Source organism: Lutra lutra, chromosome 8 (assembly GCF_902655055.1).
Source record: "Lutra lutra chromosome 8, mLutLut1.2, whole genome shotgun sequence".
Classification (NCBI taxonomy): Eukaryota; Metazoa; Chordata; class Mammalia; order Carnivora; family Mustelidae; genus Lutra; species Lutra lutra.
In genome coordinates this window covers 141,436,768-141,463,550 of record NC_062285.1, presented here as the reverse complement: position 1 = coordinate 141,463,550, position 26,783 = coordinate 141,436,768, and the positions used below count along the sequence as shown (strand labels likewise).

At 59.4% G+C, this 26,783-nt stretch overlaps 1 protein-coding gene across 1 annotated transcript in view; it reads left to right on the top strand.

The window, feature by feature from the left end:
* CELSR1 (cadherin EGF LAG seven-pass G-type receptor 1) overlaps window positions 1-26,783 on the top strand; it is a 135,371-nt gene that overhangs the window by 87,624 nt on the left and 20,964 nt on the right. Inside the window, exons 6-19 of the mRNA XM_047741199.1 lie at window positions 7,498-7,655; window positions 8,631-8,794; window positions 9,202-9,327; window positions 10,441-10,607; window positions 15,949-16,134; window positions 17,156-17,269; window positions 18,080-18,254; window positions 18,877-19,018; window positions 20,642-20,762; window positions 22,316-22,499; window positions 22,825-22,926; window positions 23,565-23,659; window positions 24,119-24,328; window positions 25,217-25,400. Of these exons, the coding sequence (XP_047597155.1) occupies window positions 7,498-7,655; window positions 8,631-8,794; window positions 9,202-9,327; window positions 10,441-10,607; window positions 15,949-16,134; window positions 17,156-17,269; window positions 18,080-18,254; window positions 18,877-19,018; window positions 20,642-20,762; window positions 22,316-22,499; window positions 22,825-22,926; window positions 23,565-23,659; window positions 24,119-24,328; window positions 25,217-25,400 (2,128 nt within the window). The remainder of the gene's footprint in view (window positions 1-7,497; window positions 7,656-8,630; window positions 8,795-9,201; window positions 9,328-10,440; window positions 10,608-15,948; window positions 16,135-17,155; window positions 17,270-18,079; window positions 18,255-18,876; window positions 19,019-20,641; window positions 20,763-22,315; window positions 22,500-22,824; window positions 22,927-23,564; window positions 23,660-24,118; window positions 24,329-25,216; window positions 25,401-26,783) is intronic.

The following is a 26,783-nucleotide window of genomic DNA, read 5'->3' as shown; positions in this document are numbered from 1 at the left end:
GCGCTGGTGTGATTTTTAAATTTTTTTTAAAGAAACTCTGGCGTGAGCCCTTGGTTTTAACCCTTGAAAATCTTCTCTTTTTAATGCCCCCAAACACAGAGCATCTTGGCCCCGTCCAGCATTTTCTGGGGCCGCTCCGGAGAAGAACCAGGGGCTTCCCCAAAGGCATGGTTAGGTGCAGGCTGCAAATTGCTCCTTTTTTCTCCAAAGACATAAAGAAAATTTTTTTTAACTATAGGAGAATATTAGGACAACAATACAAAGAGAACTACTGCTTGTACTTTTGGGGGGGGCGCTTTTCATCCCATCTTTTTAGCAAACACACGCAGCAGGAAACTTTGGGCGAGCACCCCCCCACCCCCCACCCTCCCCCCACCCCCGTGCCCTGGTGCGGAGCCAGACCTCGCATACAATATGCATTTAGTCCTAAAAGGAAGGTGCTATTTTTACCCCTTTTACAGATGAGTCTGATGGGTAAGGAAGTCAGGTGACTTTCCTATGTGGGGTGAGGATGTGAACTCTTGGCCTCTGAGAGGTGATGCTCATCGGAGGCTGTGGACACGTCTCTCCCGTGTCCCCTGCCAGCCTTCACTCTCACGGCTGGGCGTCCTGTTGGCATGAGACCAGCTTCAGGCGCTCTGCAAAGGGGCTCACAACCCCTTCTCCGTCCTCTTCCCGAAGGACGCTAGAGCTGGTGGCTGTGAACTTTTCTGGTCCCCGGAAGAGGCTGCCCAGGCTCCCAGTGGTAGGGACCCTGCCCCCGGCCACTCTCGGGGGAGGGAGTCGGGAGCCCCTGCCCACTCCCCAGCCGCAGCTGGCGCAGGAACCTGGCCTTGTCTCCGAATGCAGAACTGTCTGCCCCACCTGGTGGCCAGTCAGTGGCCTTGCCTGAGGGCCCAGTCCGGCCGCCTAAGGGGGAAGCTGTGTCCTTAGGACAGAGGTTTCTAACGTCCGTACAAGAAACCAATCAAGAAATCAAGAGAGGTCTGGGCTTTTTTTTTTTTTTAAATCCTTAACGTTAAGCTTGAGGACTACATACTTTCATACCTTAATTTTGGGGAGCTTCTGCTGGCCGCTGAGTTTTTACCCTAGCCCCTCACTGCAAACGCGGGGAGGAGGAACAGGGCAGTGAGCTGTAGCTCAAGACCCATCTCCTGGCCTGGGCCGTGTGCACCAGCTCCGCTCGGAGGGCGGGGCAGCCCCGTTCTCGGGGAGCAGGCTGCTTTGTCCTCGTGGAGACACAGAATCGTGTGCCGAATTCCAAAGACGCCCTGGGGAAGCCCGTGTCGTCCGTGTAGCTCGCGGGCAGATCCGATGCAGGTGGGCCGGACGTTCATGGCGCCCGTGCATGGGTCTGACGTGGCCAAGCCTTGTCTGGGGATCCGGCATGAGCGGGCAGGTGGGGTTCCTGCAGCAGGGACTTGCTTGGGGGGTGGGGAAAGCAAGGCAAGTCAGGGCGAGAAAAATCAAGTAGCCTGGGGCTCCTGGGGGGGGCTCCGTCCTTTCAGCGTCCACCTTCAGCTTAGGCCATGATCTAGGGTCCGGGGGTTGAGTCCCCTGTCAGGCTCCGTGCTCAGCAGGGAGGCTGCTTCTCCCTCTCCCTCTGCTCCTCCCCCCGCTTGTGTGTGCGCGCGCACTCTTTTTCTCTCTCAAATAAATAAATAAAATCTAAAAAAAAAAAAAAGTAAAGGAGACATCAAGTAGCTTACGAGCTTTAAGAAGAATCAAAGGGTGAGGTGATGGCAAGTGGTTGGGGCTTGAGGTTAAATCCCCCAGGTTCCTTAATCTGTCTTTCCTCCATCCCCTCTCTGGCCCTTTCTTGTGTGGTGCCGGGGTACATCCCCGCCAGCACCTCGCTGCCCTGGAGTCCGGAGCAGCTGTGTGCCGGCTTGCCTGGGGCAGGGATCCTGCCGGGAGGGCAACAGGGAGGCCACACCTATGTGGTACAGGTGGGGAAACTGAGGCTCAGAGAGAGCGGTTTCCAACTAGACCGTGGTCTGCTGCCTGCCTACAAGCGTGGGTACTCCGTCTGGCCCCACTTTGGGCCTCCCGGGAGTCAGCACCTCGGTCCCGTGTTTGAGTCCCTCAGCATCCCGTCGGGGGCCCCCTTAGGAATCTGGTGTGATCCTGGAATTATGTGTGCTTCTGAGGGTTTCTCTCCTCATGAGCCCGTCTTCCCATTCGCTTCAAAGAAATGCCGTGCCTGCTTCCCAGGGAGGGCTGTTCGCCTGCGAGCTGGGACCGGGGTTGGTTGTGGGGGCGATCCGGCCCACGTTTCCCGGGGTAGCGGCTGTCACCCACGGGCTGTGTTCAGCAGACCCTCACGTCCGATCTGAGCCTCCCTGCCTGTGAGAAGTGACAGCTTGGTACATGTTCAAGGCTGCATTTTGACTCCTTGTGACATTCCCAAAGTCCACCCAAGTGTGAATTCTTTGACGTGAATTCTGGTTGATCGTTTCTGACCCAGAGCACGAATCCATTTACTTCCCAAGACTTGCTGCTCCTGGTGTCTGGTTTCGAGGCGCCCCCATACTGCCTTCCCCCCGCGTCCAGCACTTGAAACCGAACCCCACGAGCCTCCCTGATGAGGAATTGTTTGCAGCGGGGTAAAAGGCTGTAGAAATGTGAGCACTTTGTAAGGACCCAGCGCTTTTGTGCAGGCAAGAAAATCTCCACCAGCTGCTTGAGAGCATCTGAATGGAGGCTCACGGGGAGGGTCGGCATGTAGAGAAGAAAATAAATTGAAGGAGACAAAGAAAGGGACAGACCCTAAGTGATGACTTCTGATTGCCTTACTGAGAATCAAGAACCTGGATCTGCGCGGAGTCGCAAAGCTTTTTGCTTTCGGGTGCCTACCCAAAGCACATGACAGCCCTCTTGGTTTTTCTCAATTGGTGGCAGGGCTGAGCGCGGTGGGGTCTGTCCTTGCTGGCCCCAATTCCACCTGCCCAGTGGCCGGCTCTGCTCAGGGCCCCCTGTGCACCCTTGGCGGGCCCTCCTGGCTGGCTCATGCCTCTGGGTGCCTGCTTAGCTTGGACCCTGGGTGTCCAGACCAGGCTGCTGCAGGTGTGGGGCCCCCCGAGGTCTGGCTGGCCGCCCCACCGGGCAAGCTGAGCCCGGGGAAGAGAGAGGCAGGGATGCCAGCCTTTGCCCTGCCTGTGTCCAGCCCCTTTCTAACGTGAGAATTGTTGCCACAGGACCCCTCACTTCCCGTGTCTTTTTCTTGTGTGCAAATGCATGGCGAAGGTTCGCAATTCTTAAGAATATTAGAGACCGTTTGTTTTCGTCTTGTTCTTTATCTCGTTCCTCTGTACCCGTTCCAGCAGAGCCCCCGTGAGCTCTCTCATTCGCCTGTGCCAAACCCCCACGTCTGCGCTCTGAAGGAGCAGCTTAAACCATTCTCTCTTCTTCAAACACGAGAGCTAGACACACGGAAGCCAGCGGGGGCGGCCATAGCGCTCCGATTTCTGCCCCGCGGGGAGTTCCTTCCACACACTGGCCCAGCCGGGTAGACGTGCTTTGTCTTCCGTTGGCAACAGCAGATGACCCGAGCCCCAGTCCGGTGCTCCTGCCCGTGTGTTCGTCCCGCTTCTCAGCCTGACCCAGGCTGCCTGCACCCCGCCCGCCTGGCCGAGAGCCACCGCTCTTTCCCTGCACTGTATTGTGGGTGACGGTCTCGACACGCAGGCCGCGGGGCACATTTTATCCCCACTTTCCAGATCACAATGGGAAGGAGCTTCCTAGTGGTCGCCCGGGTCGATCGCGGCCACCGGGGTCGAGGAGGGCAGCTGCCCATCCAGACAACCGCAGTTCACATCACGTAAGAGGAACCGTGGTAAAGTGAGCATCTCAGTGCCGCTCGGCGCATTCGCGAACATGGTGCCACCGCCACCTCCGTCTAAGTCAGAGATCTTCCCAGTACCCTAAGAGGAGACTCTGTACCCCTAGCACTGCCTCTGCATCTCCCCCAGCCCCCAAAACCTCCGGGCTGCTTTCTGTCTATTGATCTCTGTGTCCTGGACATTTAACATAAGTTGAGTCCTGCGACACGGGACCCTTTCTGTCCAGTGGCTGTCACTTAGTGTCCTGTTTTGGAATCTCATTGTGCTGTAGCCGCCATCACTGCTCCGTCCCTTTTGTTTTTTTAATTTTTTAAAAAGATTTTATTTATTTATTTGACAGGCAGAGATCACAAGCAGGCAGAGAGGCAGGCAGAGAGAGAGAGGGGAAAGCAGGTTCCCTGCTCAGCAGAGAGCCCGATGTGGGGCTCGATCCCAGGACCCTGGGGTCATGACCTGATCGGAAGGCAGAGGCTTTAATCCACTGAGCCACCCAGGTGCCACTGCTCCATCCCTTTTAAAGGCAGCATCACAATTCCGTGGAATGCATAGGCCATGTTTTGTTCATCCATCCTTCTGTGGACGGACGTTTGGGTGGTCTCCCCCTCCTCGCTATCGACTACGGTGCTGCTGTGGACATCCGTGAGCAGGTTTTCGCGGGAGTCCCTGTGCTCAGCTTCTCGGGTCTGTCCCCAGCAGGGGAGCTGCCAGATACCACAGGGACTCTTAGAGGAGCACCCCCACGTGTCCCCAGGCCCCCACACATGCCTCTCCTGGCGTGCCCCACGTATCCTGCTGACCACACGGTGGCTGTCGGCATGTGGGGCGGGCGTGGCAAGTCGCTGCCCCCCGTGCTGCGTGTTCTGGGGCCTGAGAAGGGGCGGGACAGTGGGGTACTCTGTGGGGCACTGGTTCTCCCGGATACTTCACGGTGTCTCTCCGGCTGGTCCTTTTCGTTCCCCATCTAAGAATGCTCGCTCTCATGGCTGGAAGGGCCGTCACTTCCGACCTGACCGCCCGTGGGTCAGGGAGTGGGAATCGAGAAGCGGGTGTTGGATGGTGTTTATCAGACCCTGTCTGTGGTCCCGAAAGCCACACTTGCTGCTTTGATGAAGTGACACCAAGCTCTGAAGTCTGTCTTCGCGGGGGGCTGTCCGAGTCAGCAAGTGTGCACTCAGCGCAAGTGTTGGCGTTCGAGGGGGCCTTTGCCTCCTGTCATCCCCCCACCCCCACCCCGCTGCTCTTACTTGGATCCCGGGACCTGGCCCGGTGCCGCCAGACAGCCGTTTACAATGACCGCAGTCTCGCGAACGGTAACTCAGCCTCATGAGAGCTTTCCGAGGATAGATGCCATTTACGTCCTCAGAGAAGTCTCCCACCCAGCCTCCAAAATGTAAATTATAAGTTGTAAAGATAATGCGGGGCTCGCATGGCCTGGGGACGGTTCTTCCCGAGGATGGCACCTAGCACTTAAGCAGCCCTTAATAGGCACTTGGACGTGTTTTCCAAAGCACGCCTGCTGTAACAGAGCGAGAAAACAGATTATTTTTTATACTCATCTCACTGTTGCTGAACCAAAGGTGGAATCTTTGAGGATGTAGCTTCTCAGATCTTGTGATCTCATCAACTGATATAAAAGAAAATGAAGAAGATTATCCAGGAACCAAGGTACTGGGTGGCCTGGTAAAAGCCTCCCTTGGATTCACCCAAGAAGGGTTCCTGGGACAATCATGTGTCTTCTATTGATGTCACTCTCAAAGTCCCTGAAACATAGAAAGGACAGGCATTCTAATATAAAATGCTTCTTCTGTGGGTAGAGAAACCGAGGGTCAGTGATGGACCTTTTCTAGTCAGATGGTTGGCTGAGAGGGAGTATAAGGCTCAGCTGGGGTCACCATGTACAGTGGTGCAGGCTGTGCACTGCACAACACAGGGGAGGAGAGCATCACTAGGATGAACAGAGCAGCCCCTGGCGTCACAGTTTGGCCACCTTGCTAAGCTCCTGTTATCAGCAGCTCCTTGTCCTGCCTTCTAGCCCAGTGTCCTCGATCCAATAGGTACTTCTTTACTTCTTTGAAGACCTGAAGATTTCTTTTCGAATGAACTGTGCAGTTGTCATTTCCTTGTTAAAAGACACGGATTTAATTAATTTAATTCAATCAATTAATTTAATTGATTTAATTAAATTCTCCTCTTTTTTTTTACAACTGCCTGTTTTGAATACCATTATAAAGAAGTATAAAATTGCACCATATTACAAACTCAGGCAGACCCCAGAGCTCTATGGGGGACACCAAGTCTTGTTTTTAGGGCCTATGGGAAGGGCTGTCGGGGCTGGAAAGCACGTCCCCTCTGTGGGGAGGAAGGAGCCCTGTGTGCCGTGAGCTGATTGGGAGGCCTGGAGGCACTTCACGCGTACCACGGGGGTTAATCCAGGCCACCTGCTGCGGGCCGGTCTTGTCGTCACCCGGGTTGGACAGATGGCGACCGTAGCTGGGCTGCCTGGCTCAGCCCGAGCTGGCTGTCTGGCTGCCCGCTCCTTTTCTAGAACTTCAAGACCTGTGTGCTTACATTGTTGGTGGTATGAGCACGCTCCCCGGCCCAAGCCAGATGCTGTCCAAGGGCTGTCTGGAGCACATGCTCGGGTCCTAGAGGGGCAGTCCAGGAGACTAGGGGGGTACCCAGGGACAGGGTGGGGCTGCCTGGTGTTGCTGTCATGGACACTAACCACAGCCTCCTTGAGAAGGGACCCTGCTTCTTCCAGAAGTGAGCCAACTCTCTCCAAAGCCACCAGTTGGGGAGGAATTCTTATAACCAGCGCTTGGTGGGGAGACCGTGTGTGTGAGGCCCTCAGGGACGGCTGAGGAGGGAGAAGCTCCGAAGCAAGTGGGGCTTGGCCTTGGGGCAGGAAGTGTGCCCGGCTTCCAGTAAGGGGCACAGGAGGGTCATTCCAGGACGAGGGAAGACCTGGCCCAGGAGTGCCTGGGGGCCCAGGGGGGTCCACTCTCTAGAACGTGAAAGTGTGAGTGGGACCCAGGTCGGGAGGCGTGTGGCCGCGGGGCCCGCCATTGCTTGGACGCCAGGCAGAATATGGGGAAGGAGGCGTCTCAGGGCTGTGGTGCTGGCTGCTGTAGAAAATTCACAACCGGGTGGCTAAGGACACCAGAAATTATTCTATGATGGTTATGGAGGCCGGAAGTCCAGGATCGAGGTGTCAGCGGGGCTGAGCTCCGTCTGAGGGCTCCAAGGGCAGGCCCCCCTTTGTCTCTCAGATGCGGGTGGTGCTGGCGGCCACTGGGGCTCCTTGGCCTGGGGTGCCTCCCTCTGTCTTCCTCCATCGCCACACGGCCTTCTCCCAGGGCTCTGTCTTGGCCTCGTAAGGTCCCCAGTCACATGGGACCAGGGTCCACCGTGCTGCACTGTACCTCGTCTCTGCTAATCACACCTGCAGACCGTTTATTTCCACGGAAGGTCACGTTCCAAGGTGCTGGCAAGGACATACATTTTAGGGGTGCCCAGTACAGCTGGTTTAGGGAACTAATTTAAAACAAGTCTGTCCACACATGGCCTTCCTATGTCCTCAGTGCCTGTGCGCGGGTGGCACATGCCCGATGGTGGGAGCACATGCTGATGCCTTCTATGCTTTCTCTTCCCGCAGCCCAACATCGGCCGCCTGGGCCTGCCTCACGGGCCATCTGGAGAGAAGGTGGCCGTGGTGACCGTGGACGACTGTGACACGGCCGTGGCTGTGCGCTTCGGCAGCCTTGTCGGGAACTACAGCTGCGCTGCCCAGGGCACACAGAGCGGCTCCAAGAAGTGAGCATCCCGGGAGAGGGGAGGCCCAGGCACCCCCCCCCCCCCCGACTCCGCCATGACTGCTACTCCCCAACAGGGTCGTCCAGGGCAGGACCCTGATCAGATGCAGGGTGCCTTGGACTCAGCACCCTGGCAGCCCCAGTCCAGGCTGAAATCAGGGTCCCTCCCATCGTTCAGGGCACCTTCTGTCTGAACGTCAGAACCTTCTAGAATAAGTCCCCTTACCACTTCTGCCAAAGTAACGGCCAGGCCAAGTCTGGCTTACAGACCCCAGAGACCATGGGGTCGCCGGCCCCAGTCCGTTGGGCATGGGTCCCTGCAGTCCGGTCCACCTCCCTCCGTTAGATCCTGGAGATTTTCTGCGGATCATGCTAACTCAGAAACTGACCTGCTAGCGCAGACAGCCGTCAGGCCGTCCCCCCAGCCAGAGCGACAGTCCTGTTCCTTTCTAATCGTGTTTTGGTGGCATATTCGGCAGTAAGTTTGGAAGCCCACCGTTAGACCACCCAGTCTGTGCCGAGTGTCCGGAGCGGTGCGGGGGAGGTAGGGTCGTGCCCATTTTACGGATAAGAAAGATGTCACCGGACAGATTAGGCCCCTTGCCCGTGGCCATGCAGATGCTCACGCAGAACCAGGGTCTAGTTTGCTGTGAGCTCAAGGTCATCAGAGGTCGGAGGGGATCGTGCCACTGTTTGGCATGGGCTGGACTGGCCGTTCTGCGTGGGCTGGACTGGCCTGGCTGCAGATGGGACTCCATTTGGATGTGACTTGGGTTCGAGGGGCCGGTGGTGGCGCCGGAAGTAGGATCTGGCTTTTGTGTCCTGGCCCGTTGGCCGCCTGTTTCCCTGTTCCGTTGTCGGTGCTGGGTGTGTCTGGTGGCATAGGCCACTGTGATGGGATGGCAGCATCGGGACCCCAGCGCCGCCTCTGGCTAGCCAGATACAGAGGCCGGACGGGTCGGCTTTGCATCCCCAGGTCCCTGGACCTGACCGGGCCTCTACTCTTGGGTGGCGTCCCCGACCTGCCCGAAGCCTTCCCGGTGCACAATCGACAGTTTGTGGGCTGCATGCGGAGTCTGACCGTGGACGGGAGGAACGTGGACATGGCCAGCTTCATTGCCAACAACGGCACAAGGGCAGGTACGGCGTGGACGGCCACGCAGGGGATGGCCACCGCCACAGCCAGGCCATGACTGCTTCTCAAGCCGAGCCTGTGTTCCCCTAGCTGTGGGCCTGCAAGTGGGGAGCCCCAGCTTATGGAGGTGCTGCTCCAGGGGCTGGGCGTTCTGCAGCGTGCGATGTGGGATGCCACGGGGCTGGGCAGTGCACTCAGGTGTGTCCCCTGGTGTCCCCGCTGGCTAGCAAGACGGGCCGTGTGTCCTGTGCCACTTCTGATGGTCTTCCAGCTGTTGGGGGGTCTCAGGCCAGCCTGCCTCCCCTCAGGGCTGTTGCTCATGGGGCTGTCTTCCCACCACACGGGTTGGTCTCAGCGACCATTACCCTGCGACCAATGCAGTCCCCTTGTGTTCCCCGCTCTGTGTCTCCAGGCTGCGCTGCTCAGAGGAACTTCTGTGAGGGGACCTGGTGTCAGAATGGGGGCACCTGTGTCAGCCGGTGGGACACCTACCTCTGTGAGTGCCCACTCCGGTTCGGCGGGAAGAACTGTGAACAAGGTGAGGGGCTGGCCTGGGGACCTGCCCAGCCTCAGGGCCTTGGGGACCTCACTCTGGGGCGTCTGGGCTCCCACGCTGGTGTGCGTGTCCTCAGACGTGGGCCGCGGTGGGGCGTAGGAGCACACGCAGGACCCGGCTGGGGGGCGTGTGTGCAGGAAGCTGGGGCGGCAGCTGGGCGGACGCCCGCCCACCCCAGAGTTCCTGTTATGGAGACCGTGAGCCCAGCCAGAGAAAACAGATGCCAACGCTGGGTTCAAAAGAGCAGGAAACAGACAGCCCGGGGCGCATGAGGCTGTTGTCCCTGGAGGCAGCCCCCAGTTGGCGTGCCCTGTGCTGTCATTGGGCTGTCCCCTCAGGGGGGTGCCCCTATGTGACACCTGGGGTCTGGAGACAGTGAGGCCCACCTGGCACCCGGTTTTTCGAGTGTCACAGACCACATGAGGCTCTCAGTCCACCCATTGTTACCTCTCTGGTCTCCCCCAAAATGTGCTGGAGCCCTCGGCTGGCCAGCGGCCTCCCCACCTCCATGCCCATCGCCAGGAATAGAGCGAGCGACAATGGCCAGTGTGCCTGGGGGTCGGAGCCCACGCGGACACAGATGAGGGCTGTTTAGGCTGCAGGGTTGAGGTGGGGTGCCGGCACACCTGTGTGGTAGTCACGGCACGCCCATACTATCCTGCTGGGGGACCCTGCTCCTGCCCCCCCGGGTGTCCCACCCAGTAGGTGGGGGGTGGGACACGTGGGTTGTGCTCGCAGCCCCCCAGCACTCCGTCTGCTGAGCCCAAGGATTCAAGCCACCGGGCTGTGTCTGCCAGCCAGCCCGAGAGCCCCTTGTCATGCCCTGGCCAGGACTGAGAACCTCCCCCACAAGCCTGTCTCCCCCTCCCCAGGAAGGCGGCAGGTGACCTGGGGGTGGGCTCCTGGAAGCCTGCAGCTCCCAGACTCAGGATTGGATGCTGGACATGCGAAGTCCGAGACTGGCCTTTGAATTGAAATGAAAATCCTGCCCCCCCACCCCCGCCTCCCCGGGAGCCCACCCTGCCCCCCCCACAACTGAAGAAGGTTCCCTGCGGCATGTCTGATGTCCAGGGCCCCGCACTTCTGTGTCCACAGTCATGCCGCACCCCCAGCGCTTCAGCGGGGAGAGCCTCGTGTCCTGGAGCGACCTGGACATCACCATCTCCGTGCCCTGGTACCTGGGGCTCATGTTCCGGACCAGGAAGGAGGATGGCGTGCTGATGGAGGCCGTGGCAGGCGCGTCCTCCAGGCTCCACCTCCAGGTGAGGGAGAACCGCGTCCCCCCCCCTCCCCAGGCAGCCGCGGGGCTGGTGTGCGCCCGAGGTGGGCAGCCCGAGCTCCCAGGCTGCACACATGGGCCCCCGGCACCCAGGGGCAGGGAGGGGACCTCGCCATTTGCCGCCCCCCCTCTGCCCGCACCGGCCCGGAGGGGTCCCCAGCGAGAGTAAGAAAGGAAACACGAGCCTGCTCTCCCAGCAGGCTGCACAATCTCGCCATTCATACGCGAGAAGAGCGCAGAGAATCTGGCGTGCAGCTACGGTTCCCACGGGGGGGTCGATTCCAGCATTTTCTTTCTGACTTTATCGCCGAGATGGAGTAGGTGCAGGACTGGCTGGACCCATGGCCCGGCCTCTCGGCTGCAAAACACAGCCAAGGTGTGTTTTAGATCCCGGCTGCGGCCCCCGGGGCGTCTGGCACTGGAGGCGGTGGCCAGCACCTGCGGGCGGGGGCGGGGATCCCCGAGGCTCAAGGCTGTGGCCACGGGCTCAAGGGGGCCGTGTGGCCCGGCACCCTGACGTTCCTGGGTCCTCCCGAACTGGGAATCCCCTTCTGCGGGTGCTGTCTTAATCTTTCTGGACTTTACTGTTTTGCTGATTTAAAATGTTGGGTAAGCAGTTGCTAAAAACCTTTAAAACATGATGTTAACTTGCCATCCTCCCTGGTATTTGCTCCACAAGCAGCTCCCCCTCGCGTCCTCCCAGCTCTGGGGACATTTCATTTGGGGGAACAAGGGGCGTTCCTGCAGGTTGTGCAAGTCACCCAGCGACTCCGGCGGGTGGGCCGAGCCCTGGGCACTCCCGCCCGCGCCGCCAGCCTGGGGTTTGATGGGCTACAGGGTTCGGGGGACTCTGCCCTGGCGGGGCCCGGGGTGCAGACCCGCCGTCTCCCATCTCCGGGCGCTTTCTGTCTGCAGCGATGAGGGGATGGGAGGTTCTTCCCATCCAAGTACTAACCAGGCCCGACCCTGCTTAGCTTCCGAGATCAGACGAGATCGGGCGCGTTCAGGGTGGTATGGCCGTAGACAGGATGGGAGGTTCTTGAGCAAACCCTCTCTCTCTGAACACCCTCAACTGTGTCCCACACCCCGGGGTTCTCCCCCCGCCAGAAAGGCCACCTTGTGACCCTTTTCAGACCCCATCTGCCTCCCCACATGGCGGCGCCCGGTGGGACCCAGGATTAGAAGGAATCCCATAGCCAGGTTGCTTTTTCCTGCCTTTCTTCGGGAGTTCTCTTCAAGTACGTGTACGTGTCTATGCATGTGTGTGTGTGTGTGCACATGCGTGTTTGTGCATGTCTATGCACATGTGACGGAGGACCCGGGTGCACGTGGCCACAGGGGTGCCGACCCCCTTCGCACAGGTCCTCCATGGTCTTCAGCCACGCTGAGTGTCCGGCCAGACCGAGATCCCCTTCTGCCTTGGGGCTGGACTGGCTCTGAGCTCCCCACTGTGCCCCAGGGTCGGTCTGCCCAGCCGTGACGGCTCCCCTGGCGGTGGGGGGGGTTCCTCACGGAGCTGTGTGTCCTTCCTCTCCGCTGTCCTGGGCCCTGGGGACTGCACGTCCTCGTGCAGAGTGGACTTCTGTCCCCAGGCAGAGTGGGCTGTGCTGCGGTCAGAGAAGGTCAGATGTGAGATGGACCCCACGGAGCGTCCACCCCCGTCTCTTTTCATTCAGGGAAGCCTCGTTCCCTCATCACCCAGCCTCTGTGGTGTTCACATCGCCCACCTCCATCGCTCCTGTGGGCTTCCTGCCTGGTAACACTTGTGAGTGGCGGGGATAGCGGGAGGGGACAGAGGCACTGCCTGGCGCCCCCTGTGAGCTCTGCGTCAGAGGTCAGCAGGGGCGGGACCCACAGACCCATGAGGACAGGGTCTCGGGGCCGTGACTCACCCTGTGCGGGCAGGGGGCTGGGGGCCACAGCCCCCCAGCAGAAGCCTCTCTCCCCAGACCTGTCCTGCTCCCCTGCCTGCCGGCTCAGCCCCAGCGCGAGCCCATTCAGGTCACACTGAAGGTACAGGCTGTGTATCCCATAGTTACAGCTGTCACTGTGTTCCCCTTATTAACTTGTGATGTCGTAGGTTTACCAGCAGTCCCAGAGGCTAGCTCTGGGCCAGCACTTGGCAAGCTCAGTTCTGCCTTGGGATGGTATTTTTCCTCTGTGGTTGTTTCACTGTTGGAACAAATTAAATTGGCTGTTTTCAACTCAGGTGATGAATTAGAACTTGCAGTTTGTCATTCGGCAGTGGGGGTCTCTGTAGGAAAAAAGTACGCTATCAGGAGGAACCAACAGTGAAAGCCAAAAACTCCCGTGTTGTTTGAGTAGTTACGTTATGGGTAGCTAATCCAAAAATTTAGGGGTTTTTTTTGGCTGGGGACTATGGCCAGCTCCTCCCCGTGGAAGTCTGGGTGGCAAGACGAGTGGCCTTGGGGGGGATCCTCCAGACCCTCCAGACCCAGAAGTCCACTCCAGGGCCCAACCGGTCAGCTGGGCAATACGGGCATGTTCTGTGTTATTTCTCCGTGGCGTGTCTGAAGGCAGGCCTCCTGCAGGCTTGTGAGCTCTGTGGGGCAGCTGCGTAGGTGTTCCTGGCGTCCGCGGCAGCCCGACCAGCTACCACCAGCTACAACCAGCTGCGCAGTCATCCCGCAGCCCACACAATTCGGGTAATTGCTCTCAGGCGCCCTCACTCCGCCTGCATTGTCAAGGGGGATCACCTGCCTATTGTCGAATGCTCCTCTCCAATCCGGCAGCAGACCGGAGGGGGCACGCAGTCGCTGCGCGTGGGCCTGGAAGTCATGCTTTCGCCTTTGTCCGTAGACAGATGTCATGTTTATTGTTGATCACCGGCCTTGGGCTTCTGTCGGCAAGGACGGTGAGAGAGCACAAGCAGGGGAGTGAGGGAGGTTGACTGCACTCCTGTGGACAAAAGGAGACACGGCATAAGGAGAAGAGTCACCTTCTTGCTGTCACTCCCGACTAAGACTAAAAACCAAAACACATAATTAGTTGCATTGTCTTTATAATCGGTTGAAAATACCTTCTGTTTTCCCATCATGATCTCTTTCTTAATCCGTGGGGTACATAGAAGTGTTTTGGGGCACCTGGTGGCTCTCTCGGTTGAGCTTCTGACTCTTGATTTCAGCGCAGAATGGGATCTCGGAGTCTTGAGATTGAGCCCCGTGTTGAGTTCTGTACTGGGCGTGGAGCCTGCTTGGGATTCTGTCTCTCCCTCTGCCCCTCCCAGCACCCGAGCTTATGCACACTCTCCCTTTCTTTAAAAAAAAAAGATTTCTTTTTAAAGATTTTATTTATTTATTTGCAAGACAGCATGCACACGTGCAAGCGGCGGGGAGGGGCAGAGGGAAAGGGAGCAGACTCCGTGCTGAGCACGGAGCCCAAAGTGGGGCTTGATCCCATGACCCTGAGATCAAGACCTGAGCCGAAATCCAGAGTTAGACGCTTCACTAACGGAGCCACCCAGCACCCTGGGAGTATGTTTCTGAATCAGCAAACAGGTGGCATTTTCTAGTAAATCATTTTGTTGATTCCGGCATAGCTGCAGGTCGGAGAAGGCATGCTGTGTGACTCCAGAGCCTCGAAGTGTGTGGCACTTGCTTCCCAGCCCAGCATCTCATCTTTCTTGTGAATGTCCCACCTTTACGTTCCGAAAATGTGTTCTGCAGTTGGGTTCTGGATACATCAAATGAGTGAAGTTTGCTAATTGGGGTGTTCGGACCTTCTTTGTCATTATTGATATTTTTGGTGGTGGTGTTTCTCTGCTCGGTTACTGAGAGACGTGAATTGAAAAAGTTTGCAGCCCTCGTGGTGGATTTATGTCTTCGCCCTTTTAGTTCTGTCAGGTTTCGCTTTGTACATTTTGAGGCTGTGTTATTAGGTGCATACAAAGTTAGAATTGTTTTGTCTTCCTGGATAAGCAGCGCTGTCATCAGTATGAAAATCGCTTTTATCTCTGGAATTTCTTTGTTTGCCTTCAGGTCTCTGTGTCATTCCTCGAGCTACACCAGATCTCTTTTGGTTGGTGTTTACATGATGTCTTTTACTTTCAGCACTTCTGAATCTTTACATTTTAGGCGTGTCTCTTTGAAACAGTGCGTTAATAGTTGTTTGTGTTTTTCTAAACTGTTCTTTGCTTGAGATCATCTTTCAACACGAGTATCTTACGTGAGTTGCACTGCTATGTCCCCACCTTCTTACACATCTTCAAACTGGCTAGCTTGAATCTTGTCTCCCGAAATAGAACATTTATCCACAAAAATAAGAGTCTAATGGTCACCCGAACTTGTTTCCTTGAAAGGTCTGTGGTTCCCATTATTGTTCTCAAGTCTGTGTCTGATGACTCTATTTTACGGATCCCTGGACGGGGCGGGGGCGGTGCTCTGTTTCCAGCCACTTTTGGTGTTTACGCGCACTGTCTTGTCTCCTCCCGTGCTGGGTTACTTTTGATTGAGTGCCGAACATCATATCGAAGACAGTGAGAACTGGAAACTAGAATGGTGCTGTCCCTGCCCCTCACATTTGCTTCCAGTAAGTGCCCCCCCTCCCACCGCACCCTGACCGGGCTCTGAATTCCGGTTTTTATCATCCCAGCGCCGGGAGACTGGAAAGCTCTGCTCAGCTTCCAGCCTCCGCTGTGTCTTCAGAACCAGCCGCCAACGGTCAGCAGAAGCGAACACCCCAAGTCCAGTCCCGCAGATTGCCGTCTTCTGCCTGGTCGTGGCTCCGTCACTCTGCCTTGAGTCACTCTGACGCCTTCAGACGGCGATGCTTTAGTGTCCGTCTCACGATTCTCGGTGTTCTCAGGGGGAGGGCTGGTGCCAACTACCAAGTCCCTCATTAGGGCAAATAAGATCCTGGCGTCGCTCCTGGCTACGTTTTCTTCGAACATGAACACCCTTAGGCCAGTCACTTCGCCAGCAGCTGTTTTTTTGTTTTGTACAAACACATAAACGTGGTGGCCTGAATCCCGTCTCATAAAGTGGAACTCCCGCCTCCAGAAACTCTAGAAATAGGAGCTCAGAACCGCACCTGGGGTTGTTCCCAGTAATTAAGTCCAGTGGGCTTTATTTTACCCGGTTCTGTCCACATTTGACCCTTCTTGCCCCAGAAAAAGGCACGTAAGTCTGAAGAGTGATATGGGCGATAATTAGAAATGAAACTTGGCCTCATTTTTAGGTCTGTCTTCAGCCCCGTGCCCTGTGGTAGGTCTGTGTATGTGGCTTTGTTATTTAAGTGACTGCAGAGCATTTTCTGTTCTGTTGTCATCAATTCAGCTGGTGGGTCTGGCTCTCCCTGTCCTCCAGATCCTAAACAAGTATGTCCAGTTCGAGGTGTCCCATGGTCCCTCAGACGTGGCTTCCATGAGGTTGTCCAGGTCCCGTGTGACTGATGGGGAGTGGCACCACCTGTTGATAGAACTGAAGAGTGCCAAGGAGGGCAAAGACATCAAGTACCTGGCAGTCATGACCTTGGACTATGGGTTGGACCAGGTGAGTTGGTGCCTGTACCCTCTTTGGAATAGACACCTTCCCCGGGCCCGTGAGAGAACAGAGTGACCCCTCCATGTGCCAGGACCTGCCAGAGTCCTAGAGGACTTGGGGACACACATTCTGGGCTCCCTGAGTTTGGGTCTCGCGGGCTGCCTTATGCTGTGGTCGCCAGTATCTGTGCCTTTCCAGACGGTCTGCTCCTGGACTCTGTGTGTCCAGTCATGGTGCCGTTAGTGCCTTCCATGGTGGTTCCTTATAGCAGAGCTGTCCTGAGTCATGACCGCGTGCTCGGTTCTGTGCCTCTGGGGCACGTAGATGAACAAGGCACGGGTCCTTCCCCCAGCATGGTGTTGTGTGACAGTGGCTGAGCAGATGAGCTCCGGGTACCAGAAGGGGCCAGGGCACACCGGACAAGTGCTCCCGTCCCAGATGGGCATGTGGCACTCCAGGCAGGGCTCACTCCCCGCACGCTTGGTGAGCCACACTCGATGTCCACGGTTTGCAGACAGTAGCAAGAGGCCTTTTTTTCTGGGACACTTCGGGCTCCTCATGAGTTCTGTGCCCTTGGAGTCTGGGCGCTTCTCCCACTTGGTTCTGAGAATAAGCAGCCCTCCAGGGCCTGAGGGTCCAGCGGGAACGTACTTACATCCCGGCCACGGTGCACACAATCTATACTTGCTGCCATCTTGCTGCCGTCTCCCTAGATCACCAGCGCTTTCTTGGAGCGGCTCGGGAGTGGTGCCATTATGGAGGTGGCAGCATTGCCTGTGTCCCCCCCAGCTGGCCATCTTGGCTGTGCCGGGATGGGGATGCATGTCCTGCGACCCGGTTCCCACTCCTGCCCATCCCCCGCACGCAGCCCGGCACACACACAGCCCGGCTCACCCCCTGCCCGCCCCGTTTGGAGGCCCAGATGCCCTAGGGCTGTGGGGAGTTGGCCAGAGTGACCGTGTTTCGGCCTTTGAGCACGTTCCTCCCAGGTGTTTCCAGCCTGTGGCTGTAGCCCCCTCTCCTCGCTCAGGACACGGTGCAGATCGGGAACCAGCTCCCAGGCTTGAGGATGAGAAGCGTCGTCGTGGGTGGCGTGTCAGAGGATAAGGTCACGGTGCGCCGTGGTTTCCGGGGCTGTATGCAGGTATGGCAGGGCCGTGGGGTGCGCCCCGTCACAAGATGCCCGCAGAGCCATTGGTCAGCCCGCTGGTTTTCAATAAATGAATGACGGGCCTCAGCCAACCCCACTGTAGCAGACCCTGCTTCCAGCTTAGACCCATCCTCCCCGCGGTCCCCCTTCAGGCCTCCCCCTGCATCCCCGTCCCCACACCACAGTCCGCCACCTGCAGCTCTGCCTTCGTGTCCTGTCTGGAATGTGGCCTTTGCTGCCCCCACCCCATCGCCCACGCTCACCTGACCAGTGCCACTGTCGTCCCCTGGAGCAGGTGTTCTAGCGGCAGCCGGAGTGAGCTGTTGATCGAGTAGCCCCAGTGATGCCCCTGGGCCTCCCGCTGCAGAGAAGGGAACCCTACGTGCATCCCCTCCACGCGCCCACCCTCCCCAGGGGCAGCCTTTGACCTCCCCGCTGTCCTCCAATGTGCGGCCCCACGTGGTCCCCATCCTCTGCCTGGATGCCCCCCCCCCCCCCGAGGCGCCTTGCCTGCCTTCATCAGTGGCCACGCTCTCCCTCAGTCTTCGTTTACTTTTTCTTCATGCACCAACCATGGTGCTTTGGGTCTTCGTTTCCAGGCAGCTAGTCCACCTCCCTGGACCACACGCCCGAAGGCAGCACACGTGACCCTGCCCTTCCCCGTGCTGGTCCAGCTCTGCACAATGAGGCATTGCTTCTTGGGGACCCGAGAGAGTTTGGGGCTCTCTTAACCCCTGGTTGCCTTTTGAGGTCCCCGCAACCCCAAGAGGCTGGACTGAACCTGGCTGCCCCTTTCTAACTCAGGGAGTGAGGATGGGGGAGACGTCCACCAACATCGCCACGCTGAACATGAACGACGCCCTCAAGGTCAGGGTGAGGGACGGCTGTGAGGGGGAGGACCCGTGCTCCTCCAGCCCCTGCCCTCAGCACAGCCACTGCCGGGACGCCTGGGACAGCTACTCCTGTATCTGCGACAAAGGTGGGAGCCCCGCACCTGCACCCCACTGTCCCGAAGCCCGTTGCGGGAGGGCAGTGCTTTGGTGTGGAGAGCGCATCAGGGCGCGTGAAGCAGGAGCACCCCCGCCGGGGCTGTGGGTCTGTGAGGCCTGAGCCTCCGTGACTGAGAAGAGGGATCGCTTCTCAGAGCGGATTCGTACATCGGGTCCTCACTTGGGACGTGGGGCCCTCCTCGCTTTATTCTCAAAACGCATGATGAGAGGAGGGAGAGTGGGAGTGGGGAGAAATCCCCACTTTCAAAGTGGATACTTTCAGTGATCGCCTGGATTTTGAGGGGCTGCGATCCCACCGCATGACCTGGGGTGGCTGGGACTCCCTCCCCTAGGCCTCCCACTCTCCCGATGGAGGAGGACCCAGGAGGCCCTCGTCACTGCATTTCCAGGTCGACCCACTGCCCATTGGTGTGTCCCGTGATACCGAGTGAGACACCACGTCCCTCCATGGCGGCATGGCAGGGGGAGTGGAGTCTGGGGAAGACGCAGATGGCCCAAGACGTCTTCCCCCAAGGCTCTGGCTCTGGAGCAGGGACGAGGAACGTCATGGGCAGGTTCTGGGGTGGTGGTGACGCTGGCCTGTCCCCACAGGGTACGTCGGAAGGCAATGTGTGGACGTGTGCCATCTGAACCCCTGTGAGCATGTCTCGGCATGCGTGCACAGGCCCGGCTCCCTGCGGGGCTATGCGTGCGAGTGCGGGCCAGGCCACTACGGCCAGTACTGTGAGAACAGGTAGGAGCAGCCCCTCGCAGAGCGCGGCCGCCACGTCCCTCCCACGTCTCTTCTCCTCTAGGTCACTTCACGCAAAGACACACAGAATTGTGGCTAACGTGGGCATAGTTCTGGTTTTTTTTTTCAAATTTGTCATGAAACAAATAAGCCTCTGAGCAAGCATCTCAAACTAACCCCGTTGGAGTGGGTTTGCACCCAGAAACATGGGGTGAGAGGAGCGCCTGCTTCTGGAGCCCCACCGCACACGCGGCCGTGGGTGCCGAGCCGCAGGGACCCATCCCATGAGCCGGAAACAGAACGTGGCTTTGTGGGGCTGTGAGAGCCTTGAGTAGTGTGGCCGACTGGAGCCTGGGACTCCCAGGGCCCCAGCTGCCGCGTGGAGCGTGAGAGGAGTAGGCGGAAGCGGGAGGTGGGGGTGGCCTGGAGGCAGACCGAGTCCCCAGGGGCTGGCACTGCAGGCACAGAGGGCTGAGGGGGCCGTAGGGAGAAGGGGCGCACCAGAGCTCAGGGGTCCCCCTGTCATACGTGCAGACCCACGAACGTACAGAGCCCCCGGCTCAGCTGTGCCGCTGTGGTTATTTTTATGCTCGTGCTGTGTGTACTGTCGTTACTTAATAACTGCTTGCCAGGTGAGCGAGTGAGTAGGAGAGGTGGCCTACCGGTCAGGTGGGTGGACGGACTGCCGTCCGCTGAGACAGAAAGCCCAGGGCGGCCCTTCGTTTCGAGGAGCCTGAGGGGTTTGGTTGGGGCGTGTGTCCCACGGGTGGGTGAGCAGTAAGGTGGAGAGCGGAGTGGGGGTGACAGCAGCTGGCAGTGGCCACAACCTGGGAGGGGTGAGTCTGACCTCATGACCTTTGATGTCCCACATCTTGGGGCCTGCTGGGCTCTCAAGAGCAGCCTGGGCCCGTGTCCTGATCCCAAACCCAGACCCAGCCCGTGGCTGCTCAGAGCTGACCGCGGCGCCTGTCACGTCTGTGGAAAGGCAGCTTGGCATCTGGGGGCACACAGGCAGTGTTTGCCTCAGGGCACCCCAGAAAGCATGGATGCCCCAGGATCCTGTGTTCGGAACTGCCCACCAGGGATCCTGTGTTGATAGACACCCCAGGTCCTACCGGAAGGCTGCGCAGGGCAGCCGGGCTCCGTGGGTTCCACTGGGGCTGGGGCTGCTGCTAGAGCTGGCCCGGCAGTGGGGTCACCTGTCACTGAGCTCCCCCGTGAGCCAGGCACCGTCGTCTGGGTGCTGGGACAGAGTGAGCACAGGTCAGTGCCATTCCCCCCTGCAGGGAGCATGGCAAAGTCATGCTCCGGGGGAAGCCCAGGTTGGGATACTCATCTGTGTTTTCTGTAAAAAAAAAAAAAAAGTGAGCAAACAAATCATTTTAGAAATAAGTTTTGTAGTAGAAGCCTGGGACTAGGCTTCTATAGACCTGGGACCCCTGGAGTCTGGGATCCTAAGGGGTCAGGGGCGAGTGAGGTTGGGAACCAGCAAGGGGAAACTGAGGCTACTCCGGGGAGGGAGGGGTCCAGAAGCAGGCCAGGTGAGGCTCCTGGCCTCTGACATCTTCCTCTGGTTCCGAGGACGGTTACGCACACCTTCCCTTTGCTCTCCTATTTCCCCAACAGGATTGACCTTCCGTGCCCCAAAGGCTGGTGGGGGAACCCCGTGTGCGGACCTTGCCACTGTGCCGTGAGCAAAGGCTTTGATCCCGACTGTAACAAGACCAACGGGCAGTGCCAGTGCAAGGTGAGCCCGGCTCGCGGGCAGGTACCGGCTGGTTCCCACCTCCCTCCAGTGGCCATGCCTAGAGATAGCCATGTGCACGCCCACGTGCACACACACACGCGCACTCAGGTCCTGAGCCCCCAGAGATGGCCGTGTGCATGCCCATGTGCACACACACGAGGTCAGGTCCTGAGCCCAGGGAAGTGGCTGCTCACCGAGGCACTGCGTACCCCTGGGCCGGTCTTCACGTGGACACTGGCGTGGAGCCCTGAGAACTGAGTCGTCAGCCGCACGCCCAGTTGGTAACAGGAAACGGTAATTTCCATGAGGTTTGCTCAGCCTCAGCACCGACCACTGTTCTCCGTCTTGGCCGTTTTCCTTGGGCTCTTGTCACGCTGACCCTCAAGGATGGCTGGAATTTCTAAACCACGGAAAGCTTTGCCCACACCCCAGCCGGGGCCTCTGCGTTCTGTGCAGCACAGTCACCTGCAGCATCAGACCTGCCGCTGTGCTCCCGGCAGGCCCTGGGTCGCTGTCCCCCGCGGCATCCTGGGGAAGACCATAGCCCTTCAGAATCGTGTCTGCACGGCTGTTGAGCCGCTGGTCATTTGGAACCCAGAGGAAGGATCTGTCTCGTTGGATGAGGGCCACATGCTGCGGGGTGTAGGTTTGCCGGCCCCAGAGGGGAGATTGCTGGCACGGGTCCCCTCCGCACTCCGGGAGCTTTAGCACCGGGAATGTCCCACGTGCGCTCATGCCCTTCTGGAAACACAAACGTCTGCTGAAACATTTAATGAAAAACCGCACTGGTGAGAGCAGATGGGGACCGGGCAAGCCACACGGAGCCGCACGGCAGTCGCACATCCATGGGTGGCATGGCAGGCGGGAGGGAGGCTCAGAGCGCATTTCGAGAAAATGTGCCTCGAATTTCTTCTCATCAGAAATTATAGAAAATGCAGAAAGGTGTCGAAAAGTGACGCCCATGTTCCCGCCCGGGGTGACTGGTAATGTGTTTGTGCCTCCTCCCAGGTGCTCAAACATACATGGTTGGACCTCCCTGTGGGGATGGTTCCATGTCCCTGCCTGACCTGGGACCTGGACACAGGCCGTGGCTCTGCTGAGTCACAGCCCATCCCACCCTTCAGCAGGGCATGCTGGAGTCCCCTGCAAGGGCGGTATGGCCAGAGATAGGCACAAACCCGGGACTTTGCAATCTGAAGCCCGTGCCCTTGACCATTCCCTGACCTGCCCAGTGGTGGACCTTCAGGTGCCTTCTAACTTTTCACAATGAAAAAAACACACCGTGTAAACCTCCATCTGAATCCAGGATCTTTGAGGACAGATAGGCAGGTGGCCCGTGACAAGTATTAGCTAAGAAGTTAGGGGGGCACTTTCCCAGACAGTGCGCCTGCCCCGTCGGGCACAGTGGGCAGCCCAGAAGCCACTCGTGGGGGGGATGTGGGTGGAGGGTGGCGGGGAGAGGCCCAGAAGCTCGGCCGTAACCTTGGCGCACCCAGGAGGCATCCCGCAAGAGAGGAGCCTAGAGTCCCATGCACCTCTTCTGGCTTTTGCAGGAGAATCACTACAGGCCCCCGGGTCAAGATGCCTGCCTGCCGTGTGACTGCTTCCCGTACGGCTCGCACAGCCGGGCCTGTGACATGGACACGGGGCAGTGTGTCTGCAAGTCCGGCGTCATCGGCCGCCAGTGCAATCACTGTGACAACCCTTTCGCCGAGGTCACCACGCTCGGCTGTGAAGGTCTGAGTTGCCCCTCGACCCCTTCGGGCCGTGTCACAGGGACAGACTACTGGGCTCCTGCACACGTGCCCGTGTCTGCGTGTGCACCACACACTCCTGGGGTCTGGGGAGCGTTCAACAGCCTCATGGTCTGACAGTGTGCACTTGGCCTTCCGTGACCTGGCCCTCCTGGAGGGCACAGGTCAGAGCCTGGGTCCCCCCTTCCCCTGTCCTAACCCCGATGAGGGTCTGGTTCTTGGTGGGGGCAGAGGACTCCAAGAGCCACGCACACTTGTGGGCATGGCCGTGGCCGGCTGAGCAGCCTTCTTTCCCCCCGTGACCCCAGTGATCTACAACGGATGTCCCAGAGCATTTGAGGCTGGCATCTGGTGGCCACAGACCAAGTTTGGGCAGCCGGCGGCCGTGCCGTGCCCCAGGGGCTCCGTGGGTAAGTACCATGGCTGGTGGCATCCATTCTAGGCGGAGCTTGGCTGAGGCGTGTGGCTCGCGGAGACTTGGCCCAAGCGTCTGGACGCGTGGGATGTTCTTTAGCCAAAGTGTCGGGGAGAGAAAACCTTGTTCTTAATAATAAATGACAAAACCTGGAAAATCCGTAACGCAAACATGACACATGCATACGGGCCAGGACGCAGGCCGCTTTGCCCCTCCCAGCACCAGGTTCTCTATAAAATGGGGGTGGTAGCTGCATCCACACCCTGAGGGGTGTCCGGAGACCCAAGGGCACGACCCACCAAAGTGCACGGCTGCGAGTCGGGTTCGTGGCAGGCGCGCAGCCCACAGACGCTGTGGGTATTTGGCACACGATGGACTGGGTTCTCTTTTTGTGGACTTGCTCACGTGTTTGCTCACGGCGGCTGGGCGGCTCGGGCAGCTTCAGCGTGGCCCCGGGCACGTGCGGAGAGAACTTGGGTTGGTTCTGTGGCCATGGCACCTGCCTGTCCCTGGGCTGGCCAAGGGGTGCGCTTCACACCCCCGCCGGGCACACTGGGTTCAGGTACACACAGGTCAACGAGCATGATCACTAATTGGGGTTTCAGGTCTTCCTCCCTGTTCCCCGTTCCCTAGGCAACGCCGTGCGACACTGCAGCGGGGAGAAGGGCTGGCTGCCCGCGGAGCTCTTCAACTGCACCACCGTCTCCTTCCTGGAGCTCAAAGCCACGGTAGGCGCCGCCTCGGGGAGCTGCGTGCTTGTGGGGTCGGGGAGTGCGGACTGCGCAAGGCCCTGCATCCCACTGGCCGGGGGCTGGGCCCGGCTCAGGACCGTCGCGCCCACATCTGTCCTGAGTACCCACGGCGGAGCACGGCTGCTCTTCCTGTCACGACCAGCCCTGCGTCTGGGTCTGCAAATGAGGGGTCTCCATATTCTGGCCCGCTGCCCCCCAACCTCGCCCTTCGTCACTGCCACTCTCCCGGTGTCTCTTTCCAGCACTTTTTGGCCTGACCGTCCCTCCTCTTTGGTGCCAGAGTAGTACTCACCAATGTCCCTGCTTGGTTTGGGTTTTCAAGTTCTTGCCTGAAAAGGAAGTTTCTACGAGAAAGGATCAGGTGTTCTGAATCACAGGAAGGAGCAAAGCAGCCGCGGTATGCGTGCAAATATCTCGTGTGCTCCCCCTTCCCAGAACGAGAAGCTGAGCCGGAACGAGACGCAGATGGAAGGCGACCGGTCCGTGCGGCTGGCCAAGGCACTGCGGAACGCCACGCGCCCCCTGGGCCCGCTCTTTGGCAACGACGTGCGCACGGCCTACCAGCTGCTGGCCCGCGTCCTGCTGCATGAGAGCGGCCGCCAGGGCTTCGAGCTGGCGGCCACGCGGGACGCCAACTTCCACCAGGTGACGGCGTGCGGCGGGTCGCCCCTGGGGGGCCCTGTGGTCCTGTGGGGCTTGAGGGCGGTGGGGGGTCCATGCTCAGCTGTGCGACACCCCTGCCCCCACGTCCTCAGGGCAAAACTTCGCTCTGCACCCGGGCCAGGCCAGCGTGGTGACCGGGGACACTGGGTGCGAGTGCTCAGGGTGTTTGGGCGAGGACACGTGTGGGGCACAGTGTTGGTGGTGGGGACAGTCACCGTCACTGACAACTGCCCCTGAGTGCCGGCCGGCGGTCTGCGCGGCTCATGTATGTTAGCCGCTCGCTGCCCACACGGCCTGCGGTGGTGTGCGGTTGCCACTCATTTTACAGGTAAGGAGACCGAGGCAGAGAGCTAGGGGCATGTAGCTCGTCGGGGGCTCCCGAGTCTCTGCTCCCACCTCGGGGTCCTGCTTTCAGAGATACGAGGTCTCATATAGAGACCGTCCTGTTCTGTGTTTAAGTAACGGGTCCCTAAGAAATGTCTGTTTATGGTGGTTGGTGAGGAGACCCTCGTTCATCCTCACGTGTCTGATCTGCTGGGCAGTGAGCGTCAGAAGCCATGATGCCTCTGGACCCCTCCCCAGGCCTCCCCATCCATGCAGAGACACCCCCCCCGGGGAACCTCCCCGTCCACGTGCCTTCTCCCCTCTGCATCTCGGAGTGTACGTGGGGGAGCCCCCAGCAGAGTGTCTCCCTGACGCACGGCTCCTGCCCTCCAGGGTCTGTCCCCTATCTGATCCTGCCCAGCCTGGTCTCAGGGAGCTGGAGACTTTCCCGAGCCTGGTGTGCCCCTGCCTCCCGCCATGTCAGTTCAGCCTCCTGGGGCCGGGCTCACTCACCCGCTGAGTGCTATCCATCTGTCTGTCTGACAGGATGTGGTCCACACAGGCAGCACACTTCTGGCCCCGGACACGCAGGCCGCGTGGGAGCAAATCCAGCGGAGCGAGGGGGGCGCCGTGCGGCTGCTGGGCGGCTTTGAGGCCTACGTCACCAACCTGGCGCGCAACGTTCGGAGAACCTACCTGAGGCCTTTTGTCATCGTCACTGCCAACATGAGTAAGGCCGCGAGTCTGCGGGGCTGGGGGGAAAGTGCGTGTGCTCCAGGGTCGGACCCCTGGGGCCTGTCTGGGGGGGCCCTGATGGGCTGTCTTTAGGGGACGGTCAGCAGCTCTGGCCTCTGGTGACTTGTCTACAGTAGGGAGTCAGGACCCTCCTTGTCCAGCCTCTCAGAGCTGAACCAGAGAAACACACACGTGACTCCCAGGCTCCAAGCAGGAATCGGGGCGGGTTAGAGGCTGTGTGGTCGGCTCCCCTGGGAGGTCTGCAGGCCTCTTGGGACATGGGTGTGAGGCTGTCCAGAGGGGCATGGCCGGGGTCAGGCTGCGGGTCCCTCCCCCCAGGCTCACCAGGGGAGGCACAGACCCAGGGAAGGACAAGGGACAGGCCGGCCAGGTACGGGCGGCAGGGGGATGTCTGCCCTTCCTGAGTCAGGGGCTGAAGGTCAGCAAGCAGGTACCTTGTGAACCGACTCACCCCCAGCGCCCGGGAGGCGCCACCCTGAGGTCCAAGGGTTTCCACGGTCAGATTCCTTCCCAGGGAGAAAGCCCTGGATGGTAGAACCAGCCCCCACCTGACCCACCCAGGCGGAGCTGGCCAAGTCCCTGAGTGGGGGTCGGGGCTCCTGCAGGGGACGGCCTTGCACGGGGCCGGTGGTGGGGGGGGTAATTGCCTTGTGCACGCCTGTCACTGGAGGGGCTGAGCCTTAATCTGGAAGTGGCGGCCCTCACTGGAGCCCTGCGACTGGCTGGGGTGGGGCCTCCCGTGCTGGCCAGGAGATGTTCTGGCTTCTGCATCTCCTGGGCCCTTCCGGGGGCCCCCGACGGGCCTGCCTTGTGCTGGGGTGGTGGTGGGCTCAGGGCCCCCGTCATCACTGGGGGCGGGAAAGAAGGATGCGTGTGCTTCTGCAGAGCTGGCCTCGGGGCCGGACAGGACCCGGATACGGTGCCGCCTGCAGCCCGGGGCCTCCTGGAGCACTCAGGCGGTTCCAAGTGTCCTGCCTACTTCTGCCTGCAACCCTTCTGGTGTTGTCCCTGATGCTCTGTGGCCGGGAGCATCCGTCCTGCACTGGGTCCTGTCTGTCCTCCTGTGTCCTATGTTCCCTGCCATCCCTGACCACCCAGCAGCTTGGGGTGGGTGCCTGGCCTGTCCATGTGGGCAGCCCATGGGCTCCCTTCCTGTGGGGGCTGTTGGACCAGTCAGCTCAGTGGGATGACGTTGGGGGTCATCTGGGGTGTGCAGGGGTGATGGCCTCTCCGTCGGCAGGCTCCTCAGAGCGGTGGCGGTTGGTGCCAACAGAGGGGTGACCCCACAGCCTCCGAGAGCCAACAGGACTCAGGGGCCCCTTGGGTCGATCCGAGTGTCCACTCGGGCTCTGCTGGC